Below are 23,336 nucleotides of genomic sequence, written 5' to 3' on the forward strand. Positions count from 1 at the left end.
GTTTCGTTAGCTGAGACTTGAAGCTGAGGAAGCCGCAAAGAGGGCAAAGGAAAAAGCAGAACAGGAGGCAAAAGAAAAGGTTAGATTAAATTATACATATTGTGCTTGATAAGTTTCGTTACTGGTTGATTTGTTGGGAATATTCGTTCACCCTCAATGCCAAAGTTGCATTTAATGATGTCGACAAGCGTAGATCTTTAAGTAATCCTTAATCTTGGACAAATTCAGACAAAGAATCAAATTTTTGAAATTTCAAGAGAATTTCTATTATTCTAACAGAAATAACCTTACCCCATCCCACCCCAACATCAATATCTAAATTCCAAGCAATTCAAACAGCTTTTACATATAAATGGGAGGTTGGAGGGATGGTTTTCTACATTTTTGAAGATTTCTAAGATAAGTCATAATGTTTATCTTCGATTCAAAAGGCACTTAGGGAAAAGAAAGAGAGAGAAAAAGTGAAGAAAGCTGTTGCCAAAGAGAAGAAGTTCCTGCGAAATGCATTCAAGGTGAGGTTTTTTCGACTAATTTTGCTTTTTCTTAGGCCATGATGTATTCCAAGGTTACTTTGCTACTATTTATTTTCAAGTATTAAAGATGATGAACTAATGATGTGAAACTGAATCAGAAAAGTCTATTTGATGGGTTTTTTGCAAAACATGTTCTATGCTAAATTTTATCTTCAACAAACTGCCCCCGTTCAGCGATGACGCCAGGAATTCTCCAACTGAGTGGGTTGACTTCTCGACAAGAGGTCCAAAATATTATTCTCACCCAAGGCTTGTAGAATAAGTTCCAAAATTAACCTTCCGGCGGGGGTTAGCATGCGCCGAACGTACAGCCTTATTGTTTTTCCAAGCACAATTACTGCAGTATTTTCCAGACCACTTTCAACTTTTTCGAGACCTGAGTATGTCTGCAAATTGTGTGAAATATTTATTTCTTGCTAAGATTTTTTGACTTATTTATCCTTAATGCTATTTTTCTCACATTGTAAATTGTATTTTCGTTAGTTGGTATTTATAAGCTTTACATAGTTATTAGATTTACATTTATTTGCTATTCTCATGTCTGACAGTTAACAAATTATTTGCTATTATTGTCACTATCTTTCCCAGATTCTTTGTCAAACTTATTTCCTGGAATTTTTCAGTGTACTGCCTTTTTATGTTCATCTCAACACAAATTTTTTTGTTCTTTCTCAGGAAAAGGATTATTTTGTTGAAGGAAGTGTTGACTTGGTAACAGAGCTTAATAATCTAGAGAGGACACTGGAAAATTTATCGCTTGAAAAGTAAGCAGATTTTTGGTTACATTTTTATTTCTAGAAGGGTTTTTCCTTGGTCCATTTGGACAGATCCCTGGTCAAAACTTTCATCAGACAGACTTGCAAAAACACTTTGCTTGCGTTTTTAAAAACCTTTTGTTGTCCTTATTTTGAAGCTTGGACTAATTAATCCTAGACGATGTCTCTTCACCTCGGAGCTGTTTCCCTTTTATATATTTACCTTTCAGTTGTGAAATGTTGAAAGGAAACATTTTTCTCAGCTTGGATATTGAATGTTTCGCTATTTAGAGGCTGCAGTTATGCTTGATCCAGAGGAGCACCGTGTTATCGATATTCTAATATGCGGCATAAACATTTGCTTGTGACATAAAATGCCAGTCATTTTTTTACTTAACACGGTCATTAACCTGTTTACTATTTTTTCACTGTTATTGTTATCTGTTGTGTAATGGGCAAAAACTAGAATTTAAGAATACAAAAGAATCTTCTACCTTTCACACGCACAGTAACACACAACCGTATTGATCGAATAAAAATATGAACGTTTGGTCTGACAGAAGAAAACATGCGCAAATTGTCAAGCCTTTGTTAGCCCAACATTGATAAAGTAGTTATTTAAGGGAGCAAATAGGTTGCATTTCATCCCTAAGTTCGTTTTCAAAAGTCTGTTTTTCTATCAAAGAAAAGTTCATATGTTCTCGGCATAGAGAGAAATTATACATTATTGCACTTTTAAACCACTCCACTCTGGAAGGCATTTTCAAATTTGGACTTTTCAATGATCGATTTTTATTGCCAGCTTTAAAAGAAAGGAAATGAAATGAATTTGAAACGTATTAGTGATATTCTCGTGATATTCTCTCTTTTTGCTATCTCGAAGTTTTGCTGGATTTTGCTTTGTTGACTTTACCCTTAAATTACGGAAGTTTAGAGATTTTTGCCATGATGAAGGCATGAAAACAATGGTGATTTTTATGAACATTACTTTAACTATTCTGTTCCGGAGTCTCAAGTCATGCAGGCAGAGCTATGCGTGTGTTTGTGCGTAAAACAGGACAATTTCAAGTTACAACTCTGAGTTTCAACTCTGATGCAATAAATCAACACACCAGATTATTTATAAGCAAATATTTATTTCTGAGGCCTCATGTTTATGTACGTAACTTATTATTTTTGTCCTAAGCATACCAATAACTGTCCAAAAGTTTTAATCAATTAGTAAACGCCCCAGCAAAAGATTGTCGCAGGGAAATTTAAACAAACCGTTGTCAGATTTGGTGATGGTAACGATTTAGAATTCGCGTTTTCCTTTTATCATCTTTTAATCTCTTCTTTGTCTAGTTTACAAGAAATGCACTCATTGTACGAAAGTAATAGCATTGATGAACTAAGAAAGACATACACAAAACATGTAAGGAAATAACAAGCATTTGTAATAATTAGCGCTGTGATTGATATACTCTTCCTTTTTTATTTTTAGCTCAAGTCCTTTTAAAATTTTTTTTTATTAATACCATAGTTGGGTGTTTTCAATGTTTTTACGAATTTCCTCTTGATTTTCTTTATCCCCGTTACTATTCCTACAATCCTGGTTGCCAAAAGATATATTTTTAAAAAACTGATTTGTGTCGGACATGCACTTTGTTTAATGTGTAGACTAGAAAGGCTGTTGCTTTGAACAGTTTTAATTTGAAAATTTATTCATAAAATTCTCAAATTCACCTGTGGATATTGATGTACTGTATTTTCTTGAATAGAAGGCGCGGCCCCTTTCTACCTGTTTTGAAAAAGCGCGGTGTCTTTTCGAGCACGGCTTCAGTTTCCACGCCACATTTTCCATTTGACCCAAGTATATTCTTATACTGTTTTTATGTACTTAAGATGAATGTCTTAACGTTGTGCCCAAGATACGTTAATTGTTGTTGAAAAATGACTTTGTCGTGTTTATAGGTAGAATCGATGATAGAGCAGGCAAGAATTGCAGAAGAAAAGATGAAGGACGAAAGCAAGTTGCATCTTCCGTGTTTGATTAGTGACTAGTTTTGCTAATCGATTACTGTTGTTCTGGCGTGACTCGAAAATAACCATTTTTTGATGGGGAAAGAGCATGTGTTCATATGAGCAAAAGTTCATATCTCAGCCAGGATGCTATTTTCCCCGTGACCGTGTGACCATAGGTCACAAGAACTTCACTGTTAAAAATTTTTCTCACAAGAAATTTTCAATCGTAAATAATTAATCTAACTGTTTTATACACTTCGCAAGAAGTTGGGCAGTTTTGAAGGAAGTAAAATGCTCGAAGGAAATTACCTCATCATGGGAGCTCAAGGGGATCAGCTTACCTTGCAAAAAGTAACAAATTACTTCTTACTGTTATGCGTGGCAGAGATATTTTTCAAATGCAAGCTATGCAGAAAGTGCTATAGAGAAAGAACCGACCTTCTATATCTTCAACTTACTTAATTCCATTTTCAGAATAGAATCAATCAAAAGTTGCAAAAGTATGCCTAAGAAAGTAAAATGTTTAAATTGATTGCAATAAATGAATGCAAGAAATATTCTAAAATGCATCTCCGCGGACCTGATTATGAGCATGGCAAAGGCTAATGATAAAATCTGAAATTTCTTTTCAATCTATGTCTTCTGCTTGCCTTCAACGACATTTTTTATCGCATAATTGAGATTGTTGAACCAAAAAATTGCAAAACTATTAATAAAATAAAATTTTACAAACATCTGGAATCCAAACGTCAATAAACAAAAAAAGTTTTTAGTTCCTAGACATATAAATCTTTCATGCAAATCTTTCATGCTCTCGTGCACAAAAACTTTCGCGGAGTTGGATGTACATAGATGTTTATCTTCGATCCCAAAGAAACAAATGTTTTTGTTATTTAAAAATAATGAACTTTAAGACCACCTTAACTCAAACATCATATGCAGGATAAAGCATTAAAAAAAAGCAGGATAAAATGCGTTTGGTTAGAATCTCTTAAGGAAGACAGTTGAATGTTTTTCTAAAACTCATTAGAATCTTTTTCAAAAAGAGTCAAAGCTCAGTTGTTTATTCCTACTGTGTTAGTTCTTTCGATCTTTATTTTCAAAGCAAATCTGTTGACTTAATTTTTCCAACTTCAGAGGCGAAGCAGTTAGCTGCGCAGCAAAAGGATTCTTCACAATCCGCCAACAGACCTTGGTCAGAGACAGAAATACAGCTGCTGGTTAAAGCGTCCGTTTTATTTCCCCCTGGAACAGCAAGCAGGTAACATTATTACACTGTCAGCAAGGAGACCTACTGGGCTCAGCAAGTTGAACGGGAAAGGGGGGGTTGGTATATTTTTTTGTAATGCCAGGGAAATTGAACAAGTCGTTGACTAAAATGTAGTATGCCCAGATGAATTCTGGGGGCCATCTAAATTCCCAGTGTGCGCATTACACCATGAACTATTCTTAAGTTTCCAATCGGCAACTCAGGACTAATTGTAAACGGCCGAAGTGTCTATTGCCAAAGTTGGATTAGGAGACGTAGTGTCTTTAACATCTTTGAACGTGCCATTCTTGTCCATTTGAAGACATAATTCTTAGAACCACCGTGCGGACCAGCTTATTTTATCCTCGTTGTGATGTGTGTTATTCATCCAAACAACTTTTAGGCCGCCGTCTGTTTGCTTGTTAAGCCGTAGAATAGACCTCGCGTTGAAATATATAACAACATATTTTAGCGTGAACAACGCCAAATGACAAAAAATAATTCATTATTACGACAAATTATTTTGTAAACTAAAAATAAATCTCAATTAACAACTTTTTCCACGAGCTTATCCGGGCAATGCTGCCGTAATGTGCAGGTCTTTCGTACATGAAACAGGATAAGCAGAACTGATCCATAATGACATTTGCTTTACAAGGGCAATTATGATGTTAAAATTTAGACCCCTTTTACCCAATTCTAAGCGTAATCCGAAATGATTTACAGTTTTGTTCTATATAAAGCTTTCTTTGTTATGTGCAAAATCAACATTTTTATAATTGACTAATGCAAGTAGGTTGATTCTAGGTGGCAAGTCATTGCGAATTACATAAACGAACATTCAGGCGAAGCTCAAAATCGAACGTCTAAACAAGTCATCAGTAAAGCCAAGTCTCTGCAGCAAATGGGTATGTTACGCTTCAATAAAGTTCGCCTTTTACCGTAATTATTCATATTCTACCTCCATTGTTCGCATTTTATCGTAGTCTGTCGAACTTTATCAGTTATTTTACGAAACTGTCGAACTTAACGATTTTACGAGACTGTCGATCGTAGACTGTCGAACTTTACGAGACTAGAGACATTTCGTTTTTTAACAAAAAATAACATTTTCATGGAAAAAAGGGCCCAAATCCTTGGCTATTAATTACTATAATTCCGTTCTTTTTTTAGATCAAAGTGTCAAAGATGAAGCAAACAAACGTGCATTTGAAAAGCTGAAGAAGGAAACTTCAGCAAAAGTTGTCGTCCAGCCTGCGGGTGGTGTGTCACTCAGGGATGAAAGTTCGTGTCATTTATCCTGATTTCTTTTACAAACACGTGTTATGTTATTTTTCTTGTATTACGCTCCTGCCTTTAGAACTGCGAAAACGTACGTTAAAAACTTCATTACGTTCATTCAAAAAACTAGGAAGGAGGAATGAGTATTTAAACGTTTGGATTATTCTTCTAGGAAGGTTAACATTAAGAAATATTTCTCAGTCACTCTTTTATGAAAAGCCATCAGTTATAATCGATTTTATACTCGCATGAATTTACGATCGATTTGTTACTCAAGGACAAACCCCCCATTCCTTGCTTTGTTTAGAGATAATTGTGATGACTTTGGTGACGCAAAGAGGTTGAGTTTTGTCTTGCACTTTCATTGATTGCCCGAAATGACAATTTTTTCTTCGCTGTCTCACTGTAAACATGCTATTGCATCGTACATTTTGTGAAAAGAGACACCGTTCAAATCCTCATTGGTGCAAAGATATTTAAACTTTCTTCTTACATCTCACATCTCCTGAAGAGTGAGTTATTAACAAAACAGGCTTGTAGAGATTAAACATGTAGTTTCATTTTCTTCAACTTCAAACTAAACTTTCTTCTTATGTATTTCCCGCAGGTCAACCAACTCCTGAGGTTCCCTGGACCTCTGAAGAACAAAAGGTTAAATTCTTTAACTTTTCTGCCTATAAATCTGTACCATGGACGCTGCTCCCAGAAGGTCCAAGATATTGTCCTTGGTTCCTTGAGAAAAATCCGAAGCACCGGAAACTCTCACGAAACCGGAAACTCTCACGAATTCTGTGCTGCAGCTCATCTTGCTCCCCAAACTTAGCCTTTCTTTTTTTTAAAGACTAAAATTAACAAACTTGATACCACCTCCCTGTTTTCTTAGCCTCTCTTTCGGTTCAATGCTTTGCTATAGATCCCAAGGCCTCTCCCAAACATTAGCGTCTAAAAAGGCCTTGCTCCCAGAAGGCGCCATCAATTTGCAAAAAAACAAAAGTGGTATTGCTATTATGAAAAATAAGCTGCAGATATCTCTTAGTATCTAAACAATAAGTTAAAAGATATATATGCTTAAGTAGATAATATTGCATTTTTCTCTTGTTTGACCTAATAGCTGCTAGAGCAAGCACTTAAAACGTTCCCCGCAAGTACTCCGGAGCGCTGGGACAGAATTGCGGAGGCTGTTAGCACCAGAAGTAGAAAGGAGTGCATGAAGAGATACAAGGTAAATCTGTCAGCTAAAATATGTTCCTTGTAGTTTCCTTGAAAGAGAAATAAGATGTTGAAAAAATCCAATGGTATGATGGAATTTTAATTGATGATGACCTACAATCCCGGTCTACAATCCTGGCCTATGACCCCGGCCTCTGGTCCTGGCCTACAATCCCAGCCTGCGATCCCGGCTTACGATCCCGGCTTACGATCCCGGCTTACGATCCCGACCAAAAGTCCTTAGATTGCCTGTTGCTTAAGTGTTGTTTTGAAAATGCTTCCGGTGAAAAACCGGACTCCAAACTCCCTTTTCCCCGAAGCTATGTTGGTTGTAGAGTTAGATAACTTCGCTATCTGAAAGGAATGTTTTGGGGAATTGAAAATTATAGTGGTTACACATACTACTGCATGATGATTGCTATTTTTGAAAAGACTGTTCTCTTTGCCATTTTTTTATTTTCATTTTCTCTTTGCCACATCAGGAATTGGTTGAAATGGTCAAAGCCAAAAAATCTGCACAAGCGCAAACGGTGCTGTCTGCTCAAAGGTGACGTCGCTCGAATTAAGGTACTCTTTACGTTCATAAAAACACCATAATTTGCTTCTTAAAGTAATTTATGAGAGTAGCCATGTCTTGATGTGCTACTGATTTGATCAAATGGTAGAAAACCGCAAATGGATTGAGATTAGTTTTTATGCATCGTTCTACCTCTTATTTTCCTGTCTCTCATTTTGCTAGAGGGCTTAGCTTTTGAAAGATGCAAAGGGAAAATTGCCCGTCGGTCCTCTAGCGTCATGACTCTCCTAAGCGTTTACGAAGATGGTATTCGAAGAACACACTGAAAGCTGATGTAGTTTGAATGGGGTGCGATTTCTTGCAGTTTTGAGACGTTCGTAGCATGTTTGATCTTTTACGTTACAGATATTAAGAATTTCGACGTTGTAAGGATTGCTGCATTCTATAGATAACTTTGCAACCAATACATCCAATCGATCAACACAGCAATCAACATATCACAGCAATCAATATATCACAGTAATCAACACAGAATCAATACATCCAATCGATCAAGACAGCAATCAATGCATACAGCAATCAGTACATCACAGCAATCAATACATTACAGCAATCAAAACAACAATAACTACATCACAGCAATCAAAACAGCAATCAATACATCACAGCAATCATCACAACAATTCTTAATCCGTCTCTCCTTTCCACTGCTAGTGCTAGGGCTTTGGTATAGGCTTCTCGGCCTTTCCCTAAGAAAATCTGACTAAAAAATAAAGGAAATGAAAACTCGACAATGAAAAGTATTTAAGTTGGTGCAAACTCATTCGTACTTGCATTATTCGACGTTTCCTGCTATTCGAGCCAATTTTGATTTCATTTGATTTGTGCTTTGAGCCCTCAACGGCACCCGTGCTTGCACCTGCTGTCAATATATCCCTCAATCTAAGAAGGTCGTGAGGCATAAAGACTGTGGTTACCATCAATGACTTCGTAATCATACATGAGAAATGTATCTGATATGCAGCTTATCTATAAAGACATAAAATATGAATACAGATGGATGCTGTTTAAGACATAGTGACAAATGTTCCCCCTTTGTGTTGCCATAAAAGCTTTATAAAGCCCCGTGGGGCTGATAGTTCTTGAAGTTCTAGAAGTGTGGCTCAAAAGGGTGGGAGGCTTATTCGAGAGGGGGGCGTATTTCAAAGATGTAGAGAGACAAAATGTTTAGTTAAACCTTTTGCAAATTCTTTGAGTGAACAAATCTGATTCAAGGTTTTTTTCTTTTGACACCTAAAAAGGATGTCAAGCTGCTATTCCAGGATTACCAGTTACTTTGTCTCAGTCTCGATGACTTCCAGGGAGGCTAGAGACTGAATTTGAGAAACAAACTTTGATTTGAAAACACATAAGAACTTCATATCTGCCTCGAATGGCTACAACTAATCACACATTGCATTGGACACAGAATGAAAATTAATTTCTTAATTTTATGTTTTGTTTTGTGTAATGAGTTCTGTTTTAAATAGTCATAAGGTAATGAATTCTGTTTTAAAATAGAATTTGTCAAAATTTTCAAAATTATGCCTGAAAAAAAGTACAACGTTTTTAACGAATGAACCAATTAAGCTAACCTAAAGGGTGTGGTCGCAAAAATTTTCTGCTCTCTTCTCTCCCAGGTGGCCTCATCTTCCACTTCCCCAGGGCCTCCAAAACCTCTGGGCGGCCCTGCATATCATACTGAAGTACTTTTCGTCGACACTCTTCACAGTATGAACGTCGGATAAAGAACGAAATTAAGCTGAAAATTCGCTTACTTCTCACCTTATTGAAGAGTCCAAGAGAGAAAACGAACTCTTTCTGTCTACACAAGTCGGGATTCTTTTATGTTGATGTAAACATATTTCTAACGAAAAGATTACATTGCCTGCCCAATGATTTTGAAAATGTCATCACGATACGTCTGTGCACACTCTTGATGTGCGAGTTACTGTCGACCAATTGCCGAATTACATTTTGTTTGGGCATTTTGGTTTTTGCAAATTTTTAACCCACACTATCTTATTTTTTAACATAATTAGCCATCAATTCTTAAATTATATGTATATAATTTTACCAATAGAATTTTAGTAGTTAGTTTTTATAATGGCTGGAGAAAAGGCGCACAAAAACAACAAGCAAATTCTTTTTATTGTGTCGATGCCATGAGGCAGTTTAACACAAGAGTCACAATTAAAGATAAAGTTTGGTGAGATCTTTCTAATACTATACTATTAATCAATACTTCTTCGCTTCATGTCCAGCCACAGCAAGTTGTTAGACAGTTTCTCTACTTCTTTTGCACAGTGTCTGTTAATTATGTATGGGAAAATAGACATGATTTCACCATATGTTCTAGTGACGTATCAATTCTCAACTATTTTTGATGCATTTTACGAACCAGTAGCATTCGCGTTTCTCGATACAAGAGTGCAGACGCCTCTATTGACCTTCGAATGTCACGTTTCTGTCAAGGTGAGCGAATTTGTTATTTCTTTCATTGTATTTTGCTTAGCTTGTTGATAAAAAGAGGATCTCTTTGCATGACATTTTAGTATCGCAAAATAACCATTTGCAAATGGCTTTGATGCTGTGTTTCGACTGAAAATTCTCTTGAATGAATAAATGAATGAATGAATGAATGAATGAATGAATGAATGAATGAGTGAATGAATGAATGAATGAATGAATGAATGAATGAATGAATGAATGAATGAATGAATGAATGAATGAATGAATGAATGAATGAATGAATGAATGAATGGAAGAAATAAAATATCTTTGAAATACTTTAAAGCGATAAGTTTGATAATAGCGAAATGTCCTTTTAACAAATCAGGGTATAAAGAGAATTTGGGATTCTGAGGACCATTAACAATCTTTTTATAAGAATAATTTTATAAGAAGACGAGCCTCAAAATCGGTCAAAAGTAAATGAATATTACCGTTTACCGGTATGTCCTTTACTGTTCAAGCTGTATAGGCAAAGCTGTACATGATTTTTTCTTTTGTTGCAACCCCGAATCTCACGAATCTTGTGATCGTCAGGCATTGCCAGATGGCCGAATTGGTGTTGCAAATTAGAACAATCCTGTTCTACTTACAAAAGAGAACATATTTTGATCTATCCACATTTGTTTGTTTAAATTTAAATGTTAAAGACTTGCGAAATTTTTGCCACAGTCCAGAAAATTGAAAAATTGAACGAGACTTACTTTGTAAGTTGAAGTTTGATTGGAATTCTTCTCTATCATCCGGAGGAATGGAAGGATCACGTGAGTAGCAGGCGCATGCGCTGCAAGTCATTTTTAAACGTGAGACATTACAGGAAATCAAAATTTTTAATAAATTAGGGAAGTAACGAGGAATATAATGAGAAATATAATATAGAATGTAGGAATCACAGGGTTGGGGGTCTTGGGAGAGCATGTGATCCCTCCATTCCTGCTGATGATAGAGAAGAATTCCAATCAAAATTCAACTTACAAAGTAAGTCTCGTTTAATTTTTCAATTCTTCTCTATCATTAGCTACGTCATTTCGGAATCCCAGTAGAGTTTAAAGCTCTATGATGCTGAACTGCAGAGAAGAGGCTGAGAAAGGGACAATAACTGTCCGTTATTAAATATCTAAGTTCAGAACAGAACAAAACAGTTGAGAAAACATGGGTATATATATATATATATTACAATAATTGCTCTATTGTGCATCGAGTCACCAAAATGAACAGAAGTTTTCACTTTATCATAAAATTTTGCAAAAGTTTCTGCATTTGACCAACCAGCAGAGTCTAGAATATCATTAATGGGCACACCAGCTGCTTTTGCTGCGAGGCCGAAGCAGATCTGCAGCTGTGAGCGGTAAACAGTTTGGTATCGATGCCAGCTGCTTTCATAGTAGATTTCACCCAGTGAGAAATGGTGTCTTTCCTGACAGGTTCATGTGGCCTATTGTAACTGTGTTTCGTCTGCAGACCTCTGAGACATTTGTTCGGTCTATGTATTCTTGTAGATATGTTACAATGCATATATTTGGGTCATGAGGAAAAGCTTTTAGTATTAAAGGCTTGATGTGTTTTCCTGGTTTTGTCGTTTTTAAAGGTTGGGTAATAGTGGAACATATCAGGGAAACGTTGGATTCCAGACAAGTTAAAATTGTGAATTGTTTGGCAACATTGACCAGTAAGCAAAACTAGAAGGGTAGTTGTTTTTAGCGTTAACTCTTTTAGGCTTATTTGGTTTACTGGGCTAAGAAGATTTGAAAAACTCTAATAGTTATTTTCGAAGATCTCTGATCGAAGAATGAGACCATCATGGCCCAGGGCTCAAGCAAAAACCAGATTCCCATCAAATAGCGGAATATTTTTAAACAACAATTTTTCGCGTTTTAAATCGGTGAATCGACATGAATTCGTATTTTTAATAGTTCGGTAACATTTAAGTAAAGGAATTAGCTTCTTACCCTGCACCGCAGAGCATATGGTGAAATCGTAATTGCTCAAGAATTACGTTGAGATCCGAAACAATGTTTTTAGTATAAGGCACTGTGGCGATAGCACATTATTAGCCATGCTCTTTATTACGCCAAGCGCGCAATGCATCCTGGTAATTCTAGAAGCGGGAACATCTGCCGTCAATGCGGGAGGCATGTTTCCTCATGCACTAGAGAATCAAAATTGTGATTTGAGGTAGAGAAAACCCGTGCCCAGTGCACGAAGGCATGTCTTGCCTTGACGATAAAGCAGACCTGATAAATTCAAATGATATAATCTAAAATATAAAACAATTATTCGCAAGAATACAATTTTGTATATATTGTGTTAAATGTGATGTCTTTGAAGGATGTGTTGAATTACCGTAATGCCTCTAATAAGCGCCCGGGCGCTTATTTAATTTGAGAGGCACCAGGGTGGGCGCTTATTCGAGGGAAGCGCTTAATCAAGAGGGGCGGTTATTTAAAAAATAGATTTGGAAGAAGCTGAAAAAGGAATGTGTTTTTAATTGAAGCATGCTATTTGATGAAAAGGAAAAAAATGAGGATGAAAACTAAAACAAACTGTGTTGGTCATTCAATCTTTCTTGCTGAATTGCCTTTCATTTATGTTTTCGTCGAAAATTCGAATAAGCGCCCGTTTCTGAAGGTTGAAGGATGGGCGCTTATTCGAAAGGTGGGCCCTTATTCAACGGGGGCGCTTATTCATTAATTTCACCTCTAGGGTGGGAGCTTATTCGAGGGGGCGCTTATTTGCGGGGGGCGGGGGAGCGCTTGTTCGAGGCATTACGGTATGGCGAGTTCATATGTTTGTCATATGCATTCTTGAAACTGTTCACAGATATCGAATTCTTAACGCCGTTGGGTAGGTCACTCCATGGATTAACCACATGTGGGGAAAAGAAATTTCCACGTAGTTCGTTTCTGAAGGGGCACCCAACGAGACCTTTTGTCGGTATTGCACCTTTTGCTGTGATTTTAGTTGTTCTTCTTGTTGCACGAGTGTGGGTACCAGCAGAGAGTGAGAATTTTTTTCTATCATCATGGTTGATACCTTTAATGATTTTAAACGACTCTATCAGATCCCATCTAGCACGCCTTGCCTTCAAGGATAGTTGGCTCAACATTTTAATTTTTCTTCATAAGTACCCTGCCGACCAGATACAGCATTTGCAGCATGTCATTGCACATTCTCAAGTAAATCAATACCCTGAACAAGCCATGGACTCCAGGCCTGAACACAATATTCCAAGTGAGGTCGTACATAATGATTATATAACTTGATGAAAGTGTGGTGGTCTCGGTAAGTGAAGCTACACATTAATTGAGCAAGTATTTGATTTTTCTTTCTATCATCTGCCAACTTTAGCAAGCAACAGTGGAGAGTATCAACTGCTTTATCAATATCGTTGATAAATAGGATGAAGAGCAGAGGCCCAAGTACACGTCCTTGAAGCACGCCAGATGGTACAAGTGCCCAATCATATTTCATATATACTTTATATTTTATACATATTTATACAGGGTACAAATTCAATAAAGTTTACTGTTTTACAATTTGGCCATGTTAAAATTATAGTTGCTGATAAAGTAATTACAAATAAATTATATAAAATAATTCACATCTGAATACAATAAGATATCTGTACAAAATTAAAGATTTTCGTAACCCAACTGTTTCAACTTAGATTTAAAGGGTATACCGAGGGGACCTCTTTGATATTGTTGTTAAACTTGTTCCAAACTTTTGTACCATTGTAAGAGAATGCCTTTTGGCCACTTACTGTTCGCAATAACGGTACTGCAAGATCATTTTAGTGTTTCTTAGCTCTCGTGTGTGGACATCAGATAGTCTAACGGATAGATCTCTAAGGTACTGTGGTGCAAGATCGTTTAAAGATTTATACATCATTGTAGATGTTTCTTTCACGATCATTTCTTTGATGGACAACCAGCCAAGTTCTTTGCGTAACGACACAGAAGATGCATCATAAGGACTACCCGTAACGATTCGAGCAGCCCTGTTTTGTTATTTTTGTAGAGATTCTATTTGGTAGTCAGTAGTAACAAAATGATGTAGAAAAGTTGCTTTTTCAATCTTCTTATCTTCTTTACCTTCAAGTTAATTTTAAAAATTGGCGTTTCCACCAGTTTCCAATCCCCTGAAGGGTGTTGCACAAAGTCCAATCATCATCCAACCCCCCTAATCTAATTCTTGCCGCTCGTTCCTGGTGAATATAATAACATGTGTCGTTGGTTCCCTGCGCTCCGACGGTAGTTGGAGGATACACGAGTCACATCTGAAAATTGTATGGAGCCTTCTGATAATAGACCGGTCTTGGTTCCAATTTCTTTCCTCCAATCTTTTTCATACTTAAAAAATATAGTTCAGTGAAAAATAAAGTTCAGTGGAAAACAAAGTGGGTTTCAATATAAAAATATAAAACGGAGAGAAGTTTAGCTTGTCAATTAAACAAATAATTTAACAAAAAACAATAAATCAAAAGTCGATTAACAAACATGGAGTCAAAAATTTTAAAAAACAGAGAACGATCTTTTTCATACTTAAAAAATATAGTTCAGTGAAAAATAAAGTTCAGTGGAAAACAAAGTGGGTTTCAATATAAAAATATAAAACGGAGAGAAGTTTAGCTTGTCAATTAAACAAATAATTTAACAAAAAACAATAAATCAAAAGTCGATTAACAAACATGGAGTCAAAAATTTTAAAAAACAGAGAACGATCAGCAACTGGTGAATATTGAACCGAACAATATAAAGAGAAACCTCGACAAAATTTTGGATGAAACATTATTCCCAGCAAGAGCTGAATAAGCGCTAATTGAAACTCTGATAATCGCAGAAAAACACCTGCATCTGCACAAATACTTGATAACTTGGTGAAGATGACTACACAAAGATAACTTGGAGCAATACGGCAGAAAGTGCCTGCTTGAATTGTCAGGCAAACCCGAAATGCGATTATTAATAAGATCAGCATTACCTTACTTGAGAAAATCTCGAAGCCTACTAGCAGATAGCACAAAAATCTAATGTCGCCATTATCCGGTCCAAGAAAAAGGCGGAACGAAAGCTTGAAAGTAAAGAGAAAACTTGCTAGTTTATCTCTTCAAGACCTTAGCTTCGCTGGAAAGGTAAGATTTTTCTGAACGAAAGCATGGCGTATCGTCGTACTAAAATGTTTTTAGAGACGCTCGAATGCGAAGAGAACATACTTTAAATTTTATATGTTTTGGTCTAACTGAAGTAACATTTTCGCTCGCAAAGATTAGAACACGAAACAATTAGCAATGATTAAGACAGTGAATTAGTATTTTACCTGTATCAACTATTGATAATTAGAATTGTCAGACATGCTTAAGATTTATCTACGGCAATGCCAAGTCAGAATTTTGCGACAGATAACATCTGTTACGATAATTAGAACTAATAAGATCAGGTTTTTCAGCCGAACACAAGCAAATTTTCTAGCATTTGCAGCTTGCTGTGTTAAAAAAGAATCATTCATTAAAAAAACTTTGGATTATTGCTTTGCAATCGAGATTTCAATGCCACCTTTATCGCCGTATCAGAAACATGACAATCCGAAGAGACAAAGAAATCTAAAAAGGAGGGTGTAAAAGGGGGGCCATTGCTAGTCATTAGGTCACTAGTCAGGTGATAAAGGGCCCCATTAGTCACTAGTCAAGATATTTTGCTTCAGTTAGTCAAAATTTGTTTAGGTAAAAAACTCGTGATTTTAACGTTTCATATAAGAGATACTTATACGTTCGTAATTGAACTGCAATATGAAATAGCCTGTCACAGACATTTAGGAATTGTTAGAAATTGTTATCATTAGAATTTGAACGCAGACCAATAAGAATTGATTTTGGGGAACTGCGAAAAATGGCGGGAGCAACATTGTGTTTGAATGCAATGGCTGCTGAGGGTTGCAATCAAGAAGGGCCTTGACTGTTGCAAGTCAATTGAACCAAGGATACCATAGGGTACTAAGTGAATGAAAACCGTAAAGATATTGTGGCATGGCAGTTTTGCCGATTGTTCATGTTCTTTTGTTTGATGTAATACAACTGAGAGAGAAAATGATATTTTGGATGAAAGTTATTTGAAGAAATACAACTGAGAGAGGAAAATCGATGCAGATTCGCTTTATAATCTTACCAGAGCCTGGTAGATAGGTACTGAAGCAAAGCTTAGTGAAATATAAACAAAATTCAAATCCATGTAATTCAGCAACATATTTGCAATTTATCGAATACATATTGAGTAATGATACCTTAATGAAAGATACAAAGCTGAAGATTGAACGATGCTTTAATCAAATATAAAGTAAGTTGCCTTTGACATTATGAGCAGGGGCAGTCTGGCGTCAAAATCGCAGGGTGGCTAGAAAACTCAAAGGGCCCGGTTTAGGGCGTGGCGGGAAAAATTGAGCCACACCCACTGAAAATGTGGCTTGAAATACGATTGATTTAATAAAAATTGATAATAAAGCAATGCGCTAAACAGCAGCAGTATGTCGATTTTAATTCGTAAATTCGGACCAAATTGGATCCATACCTTTCCTCTCGTGTAAACAGGCTTTAAAATCCCATGTAAAGTTGAGAATCAAGATCAAAACTTATCTAAGCTCTCAGAGTTTTAACTCTTTTCGAAAAAGTGCAAATGAATTTGCAAATTGGTCAATGACTTACTCGTAATCAAGTGGAAAGTTTTCTCTTCGCTTGAAATTATCAATAGCGTTAAATAATCTTTCAAAGGAAACTTGGGTGCAGCTCAGTGTCATCAAGCATTTATACGCGTTGTAGAGGGAAGCGGAAGGGTGTGCTGCTGCTAGGTGCATGTTGCATTCACTAATTTTTTTATAAGAACCAGTAAATTTAGGTTCAGGCTGACTGTTCTTAATTTTTGCAAAATCTGAGGCTGGATTGCTCTTAATGTGTTCTTAAATTAAGAGGGTGTAAGCAGTACGATTGCTAGCTTTTTCGCTCTTGGGAGATGCTCAGGCATTATTTGCCAACAAAGTGAGTGAGACAGCCTTCACTTGACGACAAGATTGAATATTCACGGAAAATCACCCACACATGGCTAAAAATCCTCGTTTTCGGGATAAAATGTTGTTTAAAAATGCATTAAACAGTAACTCGGCCTTAGCTTGTTCTTAATTTGATCTCAACTTTTGACCAGTTTTGATGTTCATATTCTTATAAAATTGTTATATATGATAAAAGATATGAATAAATATAATAAATAAAAATGAGCGTCGGTACAAAGTTTTGAATGTGCAGGGTATGCACAGTTGGCAAGCTTCTACCCTTTTGATACAGGGTGTCAATGTCAACTTTGGGGTCCTTTCTCTCTTTGTGAATCCCCACCTTGAAAGTCACAGTTTTCTTCTTCATATGTTTCGTCTCTAAGAGCTTGTTCCTTGAAATCATCTGTTTTCTGGATCTTCATTTGCACCAGTTCTTGTTACGATGAGCTGCTGGTAGCAAACTTGAAATCTTGAAAGAAGGCTCTTATTGCTCTTCTGCTTCATCTTTGTGTCAACGAATCTTCTTGGCTCTAGCATTGTTAAATCCTGATACAGATCTCTATTATTCGAGATCCTTCTGTAATCTCCTCCTATCTGAGTTTGAGGCTGTAACCAGATGATAGTGACGACCCCTTGTCCTCTCTCTTCTGAATTTCCTGTTTTGAATTTTACGTTATTTTCACTTATTGAACCCCCTCCCAGTAATTGCAGCCTTATGTCCTGTATAACAGTGTACTAAGTGGAAATAAACACAATGAGCAGCCATCCCCCCTCCCAATATGAATAAAGTTTCGTTCCCACAGCACTGTCTCTGACAGTCAGATACCCTGGGCATCAGAGCCACATAAATTAGAGAGCGGAAATAGAACATAAGAGTACGCTCATTCGCTTCTCAGCTTGGCATTCTGTTTACGCGCTCGAAATTGTGTGGCTCTAGTACCCAGGGTACACGTAAGATTGAACACATGGCTGAAATAACGGAAACCAGGGTTTGGGTGGTTTGAAGCGCATGTATTGGGACTTTAATCGCAATTTAATCAGCTTAGGGCATTAAGTATTTGACATTACTTTAAAAAATTTTCTCCAACGGGGAAGGGCCCGTAAATTTTTTGTACACAGGGCCCGGGTGGCGATCGCCACTTTGCCACCCGGACCAGACCGCCCCTGACTATGAGAACCAACGTGGCTTGGAAAGTTAACTCGCCTTGTCGTTATGGGCTACTTTACAGTTCACATTACATTTCTAATGACTAAAGAAGATGTCCCAAACAACAGAACACATGCATTTGTCTTGATTTCATTGACAAGGTAGTCAACAACTGTTTACTGTTTTTCATTCAAAATTTTTGCATCCATGTTGCTAATGCAACTGTTCACGAACACGACAAATCTTTGATGCAAATTCAAATTCTGATGGCGAATGTAGATGGCCCACACAAAATAACACATGCATATTCTATTTTAGATAACTTAGACTTTATGTTTAGTAGCAGCATGGCGTACTGATTTTTTTGCTAGGTGTTAGTAAAATGTCCCGGTCTTGTGCTGCTTAGGGCCTTTCCATTGACCGCAAGAGTTGCCCTTTAAATTTTGATGATCGTCTCTTTCAAGGTGAAATTTTTCCACTTGCTTTACGTCCTTGCTTTGACCATGACACATATTTTGCTGACTCGTGCGTACGAGGAAACCGCCCCCATCAGTAAGATGCCCGTTTGGGCTTTACTGATTATATGCATAGATGTAGATGCATTTGTCTAAATGTCTCTTACAAGGTGTTCAACAACTTTTCGTTGTTTTTCCATTCAGGCTATTGTCACCTGCATCCATGTTGCTTATGTTACTATTCAGGAAAGATAACTGTTCATGCAAAATTCAAATTCTTATGACAAAAGTAGATGACCCACACTATAGTACACATCTTAATTGCTCTTACAAGGTTGTTCATCTTAATTGCTCTTACAAGGTGTTCAACAACTTTTCGTTGTTTTTCAACTCAGGCTATTGTCACCTGCATCCATCCATGTTGCTTATGCTACTGTTCAGGAAAGATAACTCTGCAATGCAATATCCTTGTTTTTATATTGATGTTTTAATGGGGCTTTTTTGCTATTTACAGAACGACAGTTGAAATTCAAAAGAAGAAAGAAACAGCATCTTGCCACTGAATAGATCTCGCTGACTGAACTCATAATTGAATCATGAACTCCAGCAAGATTAACAACACAGCAACTGTCATGTGTTTTGGCTTAAAAGATTTGAAAGGATTTTATGTATCCGAATATCTTATCACTACCGCTCTACTTACGATTTTATCAAGCGTGGCAGCCTGTATTGTCGCAATGGTTGGCAATGCACTCACATTGTACTCGATCTGGAAAGCCTCGCTCTTATCTAATCCATCCTACATGATTATAGCATGCTTGGCAATAACTGACTTTCTAAGCAGCATCACTATTCTCCCGTTCAATATTGTGATACGTTTTCAAGATATGTTCAACGTCCACAGCTGCATTCTGAAGCGCATTTTTTCAACGGTTGCAACTATATTAATCGGTTGGTCGATGCTAACAACGTGCATTATCAACCTAGATTGCTTTTTATCTCTGTATTTTCCATTTAGGTTTAAGACATGGAATCTCAATACTTGGTACTTGGTGGCAATTGTGTCTAGTTGGAGCCTTTGGCTTCTGTATTCGCTGTTAGGCGCATCAAGTATTCTGTCTTTGAGAACTTTTATTTCAATACAGGTTTCAACCATCATTGGCTGTCTTGCTATCATCTTGACCTGTCAGATTCTTATTTATCGTTTGATTAAAGCCCGCCAGACCAGGATTGGTGTTTTGGCACCAAATCAAAGTACAGCGACCCAAGTCATCGATGGTGTTGTACAAAGAAATCAAAGGAAAAGTCGCATGACCATTTTCATTATTACAGCAGCTTTTTTAATCTGTTTCTTTCCAAGATGTGCTGTAATAGTCGCTTTTAGCGCTGCTAGAAGCCCGTCGTTTACGCTCGTTTATCAGGGAAGTAGATTTTCTGAAACAATACTCTTTGCCAATTCCGCCATAAACCCGATCATTTACTCTTTTCGGTTGCCGAAGATCGGTAAACGTGTTCTCGCGTTGTTGCGTCGCAGCTTTTCCTGGTTTGCGAGGCCATCAAGATCGGAAAGCTCATGATCCGCAAGATAGGGACACCAGACTTCGGGGACGAAGCTTTGGGCACCACATATTGGACACCATACGTTTGAAAACGCACGTTGGGCGCCACATGTCTATCATCTATAAAGATGTCTTTTGGAGAGGCCAACTCTATAAACAGTCATCAAGCAGACACTTAGAAGTATTGCGACCGTGCGATTGTTGACCAGGGGAAGTTATTGCTTAGGAAAAGTTTATTTATCAACATCGACTAAAGTGTATTTTCTGTGGTCGTTTTTCTGAGAAATTCGTTTGCTGCAAGGAATCGGTTAGTTTATTGTGAGCATGCCAGATGGCTATTGAGTTTAATCGAGCTGCCAACATTTTGGAACGCAGCTATTGTTTTTAACTTTTGGTGCAAGGAATAAACATCCAAAATGAAGGCATTGCAATGATACAAAAAGTTTTTTCCTGAATTAATGCAAATAATAGACAAATAATAAAAATATACGTAAATAAGTTCGTAAATAGATTAAATACAATCAACAGTTTGTTCTGTTTCTTATTTCATACTCTATTTTTCAAAATAATAGAAAAAGCGGTAAAAAATGTTCATTTTGGAAAAAGGTGAGGGGCTTCAGCCCCAAGCCCCGAGTCCTGCTGTTAGCTAGTTGGATTTGTTGTTGTATAAATAAGAATTTGGACATATCGCGATTGCAAAATTTAGAAGTGCTTTTCCCAATTCAAACGCACGCCTTCTTGTCAAAACGTGGGCGAAAAGTTCATCGTATGTTTTAACCACGAGTTTTAACAGTAACTGATGGGTCTAGTTAAAAGCCAGTGGAGTAATCTTTGGCTTTTAATCTTTGGAGTAATCTAAAGACAGACTATAAACTGCCTTCTTTATAGCGTGGGAACTAGGATATGTTGGGGATACGCTGCAACACACAATTTTGTCATCGAGAATTTAGAAGATACGTCAATGAGCCCGGTTTTGTCTTTCAGAATCTTAAGTGACGACGACAGCGGTACGTTTGACGTGTTGATATTTTAATGTCGGCGTAAAAAACTGTAAATTATTGGGGGGGGGGGGGTTGTAACTACGAAGTTTGGATTCAAGAAAGGGGTAAAACTGTGGGAGTAAAACCGCGAATTATGATGGATCCACGGTTATTCACATTGTCTAATGGAGGGGGTAAAACTGCTTTATAAATCAGTAAAATTGGTGAGCATCTTTTTCAACGGTACTTACATCTTTGTCATTTAGAGACGCAGTGTTTATAGAAATATGTTTATAGACGCAGTGGAAATATGTGTGTGGAAAATTAAGAAAGAAAATTTTGGTTAAATCAAAGTACTTGTTTTAGAGATTGAGAAGGCATGGCAAACGAAGAAATATTTCTATACATGAAACCGAACAGAGAGGATTGCCTTCTTTTGCCTTGAACAAAAGAGGTAAAGAGAGACGTTTAATAGTCTGTCATTGGCTAAGGGCTACTCTATCGACTTTTTACCATGTCCCTTAGTTCATTTAGCAATAACATTTGTTAATATTTGTGGACGTTTTCTGTAAAGGAAAAATATTATCAAAAACTATAGTATCAAAATTCATTTTCTTACACTTCTGTGAAAAGGCCCATAAATTTTTATTTTGCTTTATAAAGCTATGAGCCCGGGCTGTGTTCGCCATTTTCCTAAAAGTCATCTGCAAATTGTAAATACCATCGTCAAGAAATTAAAACCGGAATCAGAAAATTTGGCGAGGAAAACCTCTCTAATAAAAAAACATAATGTACTCACGTACACAAAACGTACTGGTTTTAAAGTCCTTACAAGATAATCGAGAAAAAGGAATTTCCCCACGCAAATATCCGCATGGCCTCTCAGAATTTCTGAAATAATACCTCTAAATCGCTTTCTGGTTACCCCCTCCCCCACCCCCTCTTTATAAATTGTCTTGCAATGAGGCTAGCAGTCTTGATTGGGCAAATGATTAGGGAGAAGTCGCTTGTCACAAGCTTGAGATTCAAGAAAACTGCACTGTTTCGAAATAGACATTCAAAGTTTTTGCAGATAAATTCAAATTGTCTAGCAGAATTTAAGTTCACTCTGTTTAAACCCTTTTCCCAGCCTCCACATCCTTACATTGTCCAAAGATTCTAATTCGATGTGTATTTCAAATCAATATACTCATTGATACTAAGCTAGGGGGTGTAAAGCTGGGAGGGGGGGGGGCTCAGGGGGCCGTTAATGATGAAAGGTAGCCCTTTTCTTCTCTTTACTTTTCTACTTTGGAGGTTCCCTCCTTTTCTTTTCATAGCACTTTACCCCTGTGCCCCTAAAGAATTGATATTTCTCACCAATCGCCTTCGTATTGGCAAAAAATATAAACAAGGTTAGCTAGAGTTGTTTCTCAATGGCAGAAGAGTATTAAAGAAAATATGCAAACAATTAGGTTTTGAGGCATGTCTGGTAAAGGTATGATACTGTTAAAACAGAACAGACAAAAACACTGCGAAACGTTTTGGCCTTTGGGAATATTTATGGCTACTATTGTAGAATTGCATAGGGTTAGCTGTTACTATCAACTTTGTTATGAAACCAAACAACTTTCGTACCATTAGCAAAATAAAAACAAAAATTGAATGGTGGTAGGCAATAAAATCTAGGCCAGTTAAATATACGAAAATTAATTCAAATTTTCTATCTCGCTTCAGTCAGAAAATAATATTAGTACTGGAGTACCAGAAAAAACTAGAAGAAAAAAGGTCAGAGTAAACGTGAAAATCTAGTTTCAAATGTATTCCCAGCGAACATGCAAATCCCTATCTAGTTGTGTTTGCAGACAAACAGCAAAATGTCTCCTCAGCCAAACAGCAAAATGTCTCCCTTACACCTTTTGACAGAGTTAGGATTTTATAGTATATTTTATAGAAGTATAGGATTTTAAAGTTAAGAAAAGATCTGTTTATAGCTGTTTATAAATACGAAATGAATTTCGCTCTAATTCAGACAGTTAAAGCAAAAACGCGTTTTCAAGATATTTCCAAGTGGCAAAGA

At 36.8% G+C, this 23,336-nt stretch overlaps 2 protein-coding genes across 3 annotated transcripts in view; both read left to right on the forward strand.

The window, feature by feature from the left end:
• Positions 1–7,711, forward strand: part of LOC135692807 (dnaJ homolog subfamily C member 2) — a 24,477-nt gene extending 16,766 nt beyond the window's left edge. For both annotated transcript variants that reach the window (XM_065211114.2, XM_065211115.2), the window contains exons 9-19: positions 11–79; positions 432–512; positions 1,209–1,297; positions 2,633–2,702; positions 3,242–3,296; positions 4,430–4,553; positions 5,349–5,449; positions 5,715–5,825; positions 6,430–6,473; positions 6,934–7,044; positions 7,514–7,711. In XM_065211114.2, coding sequence (XP_065067186.2) covers positions 11–79; positions 432–512; positions 1,209–1,297; positions 2,633–2,702; positions 3,242–3,296; positions 4,430–4,553; positions 5,349–5,449; positions 5,715–5,825; positions 6,430–6,473; positions 6,934–7,044; positions 7,514–7,582 — 924 coding nt within the window. In that variant the 3' untranslated portion in view covers positions 7,583–7,711. The remainder of the gene's footprint in view (positions 1–10; positions 80–431; positions 513–1,208; positions 1,298–2,632; positions 2,703–3,241; positions 3,297–4,429; positions 4,554–5,348; positions 5,450–5,714; positions 5,826–6,429; positions 6,474–6,933; positions 7,045–7,513) is intronic.
• Positions 7,517–23,213, forward strand: LOC135692812 (trace amine-associated receptor 7f). The gene is made up of 2 exons (XM_065211121.2): positions 7,517–7,598; positions 19,253–23,213. Exon 2 carries the CDS (start codon positions 19,335–19,337, stop codon positions 20,313–20,315), a length of 981 nt encoding a protein of 326 aa, XP_065067193.1. The 5' UTR covers positions 7,517–7,598; positions 19,253–19,334; the 3' UTR covers positions 20,316–23,213.
• Positions 23,214–23,336: the final 123 nt, after the last annotated feature.

This window comes from Rhopilema esculentum, chromosome 3 (assembly GCF_057945365.1).
Source record: "Rhopilema esculentum isolate cy_ngs chromosome 3, ASM5794536v1, whole genome shotgun sequence".
In the NCBI taxonomy this organism is placed as follows: Eukaryota; Metazoa; Cnidaria; class Scyphozoa; order Rhizostomeae; family Rhizostomatidae; genus Rhopilema; species Rhopilema esculentum.

Excerpts from the sequence above, each read along its gene's own strand:
- LOC135692812 (XM_065211121.2), top strand. The coding sequence starts at position 19,335 with ATGAACTCCAGCAAGATTAACAACACAGCAACTGTCATGTGTTTTGGC.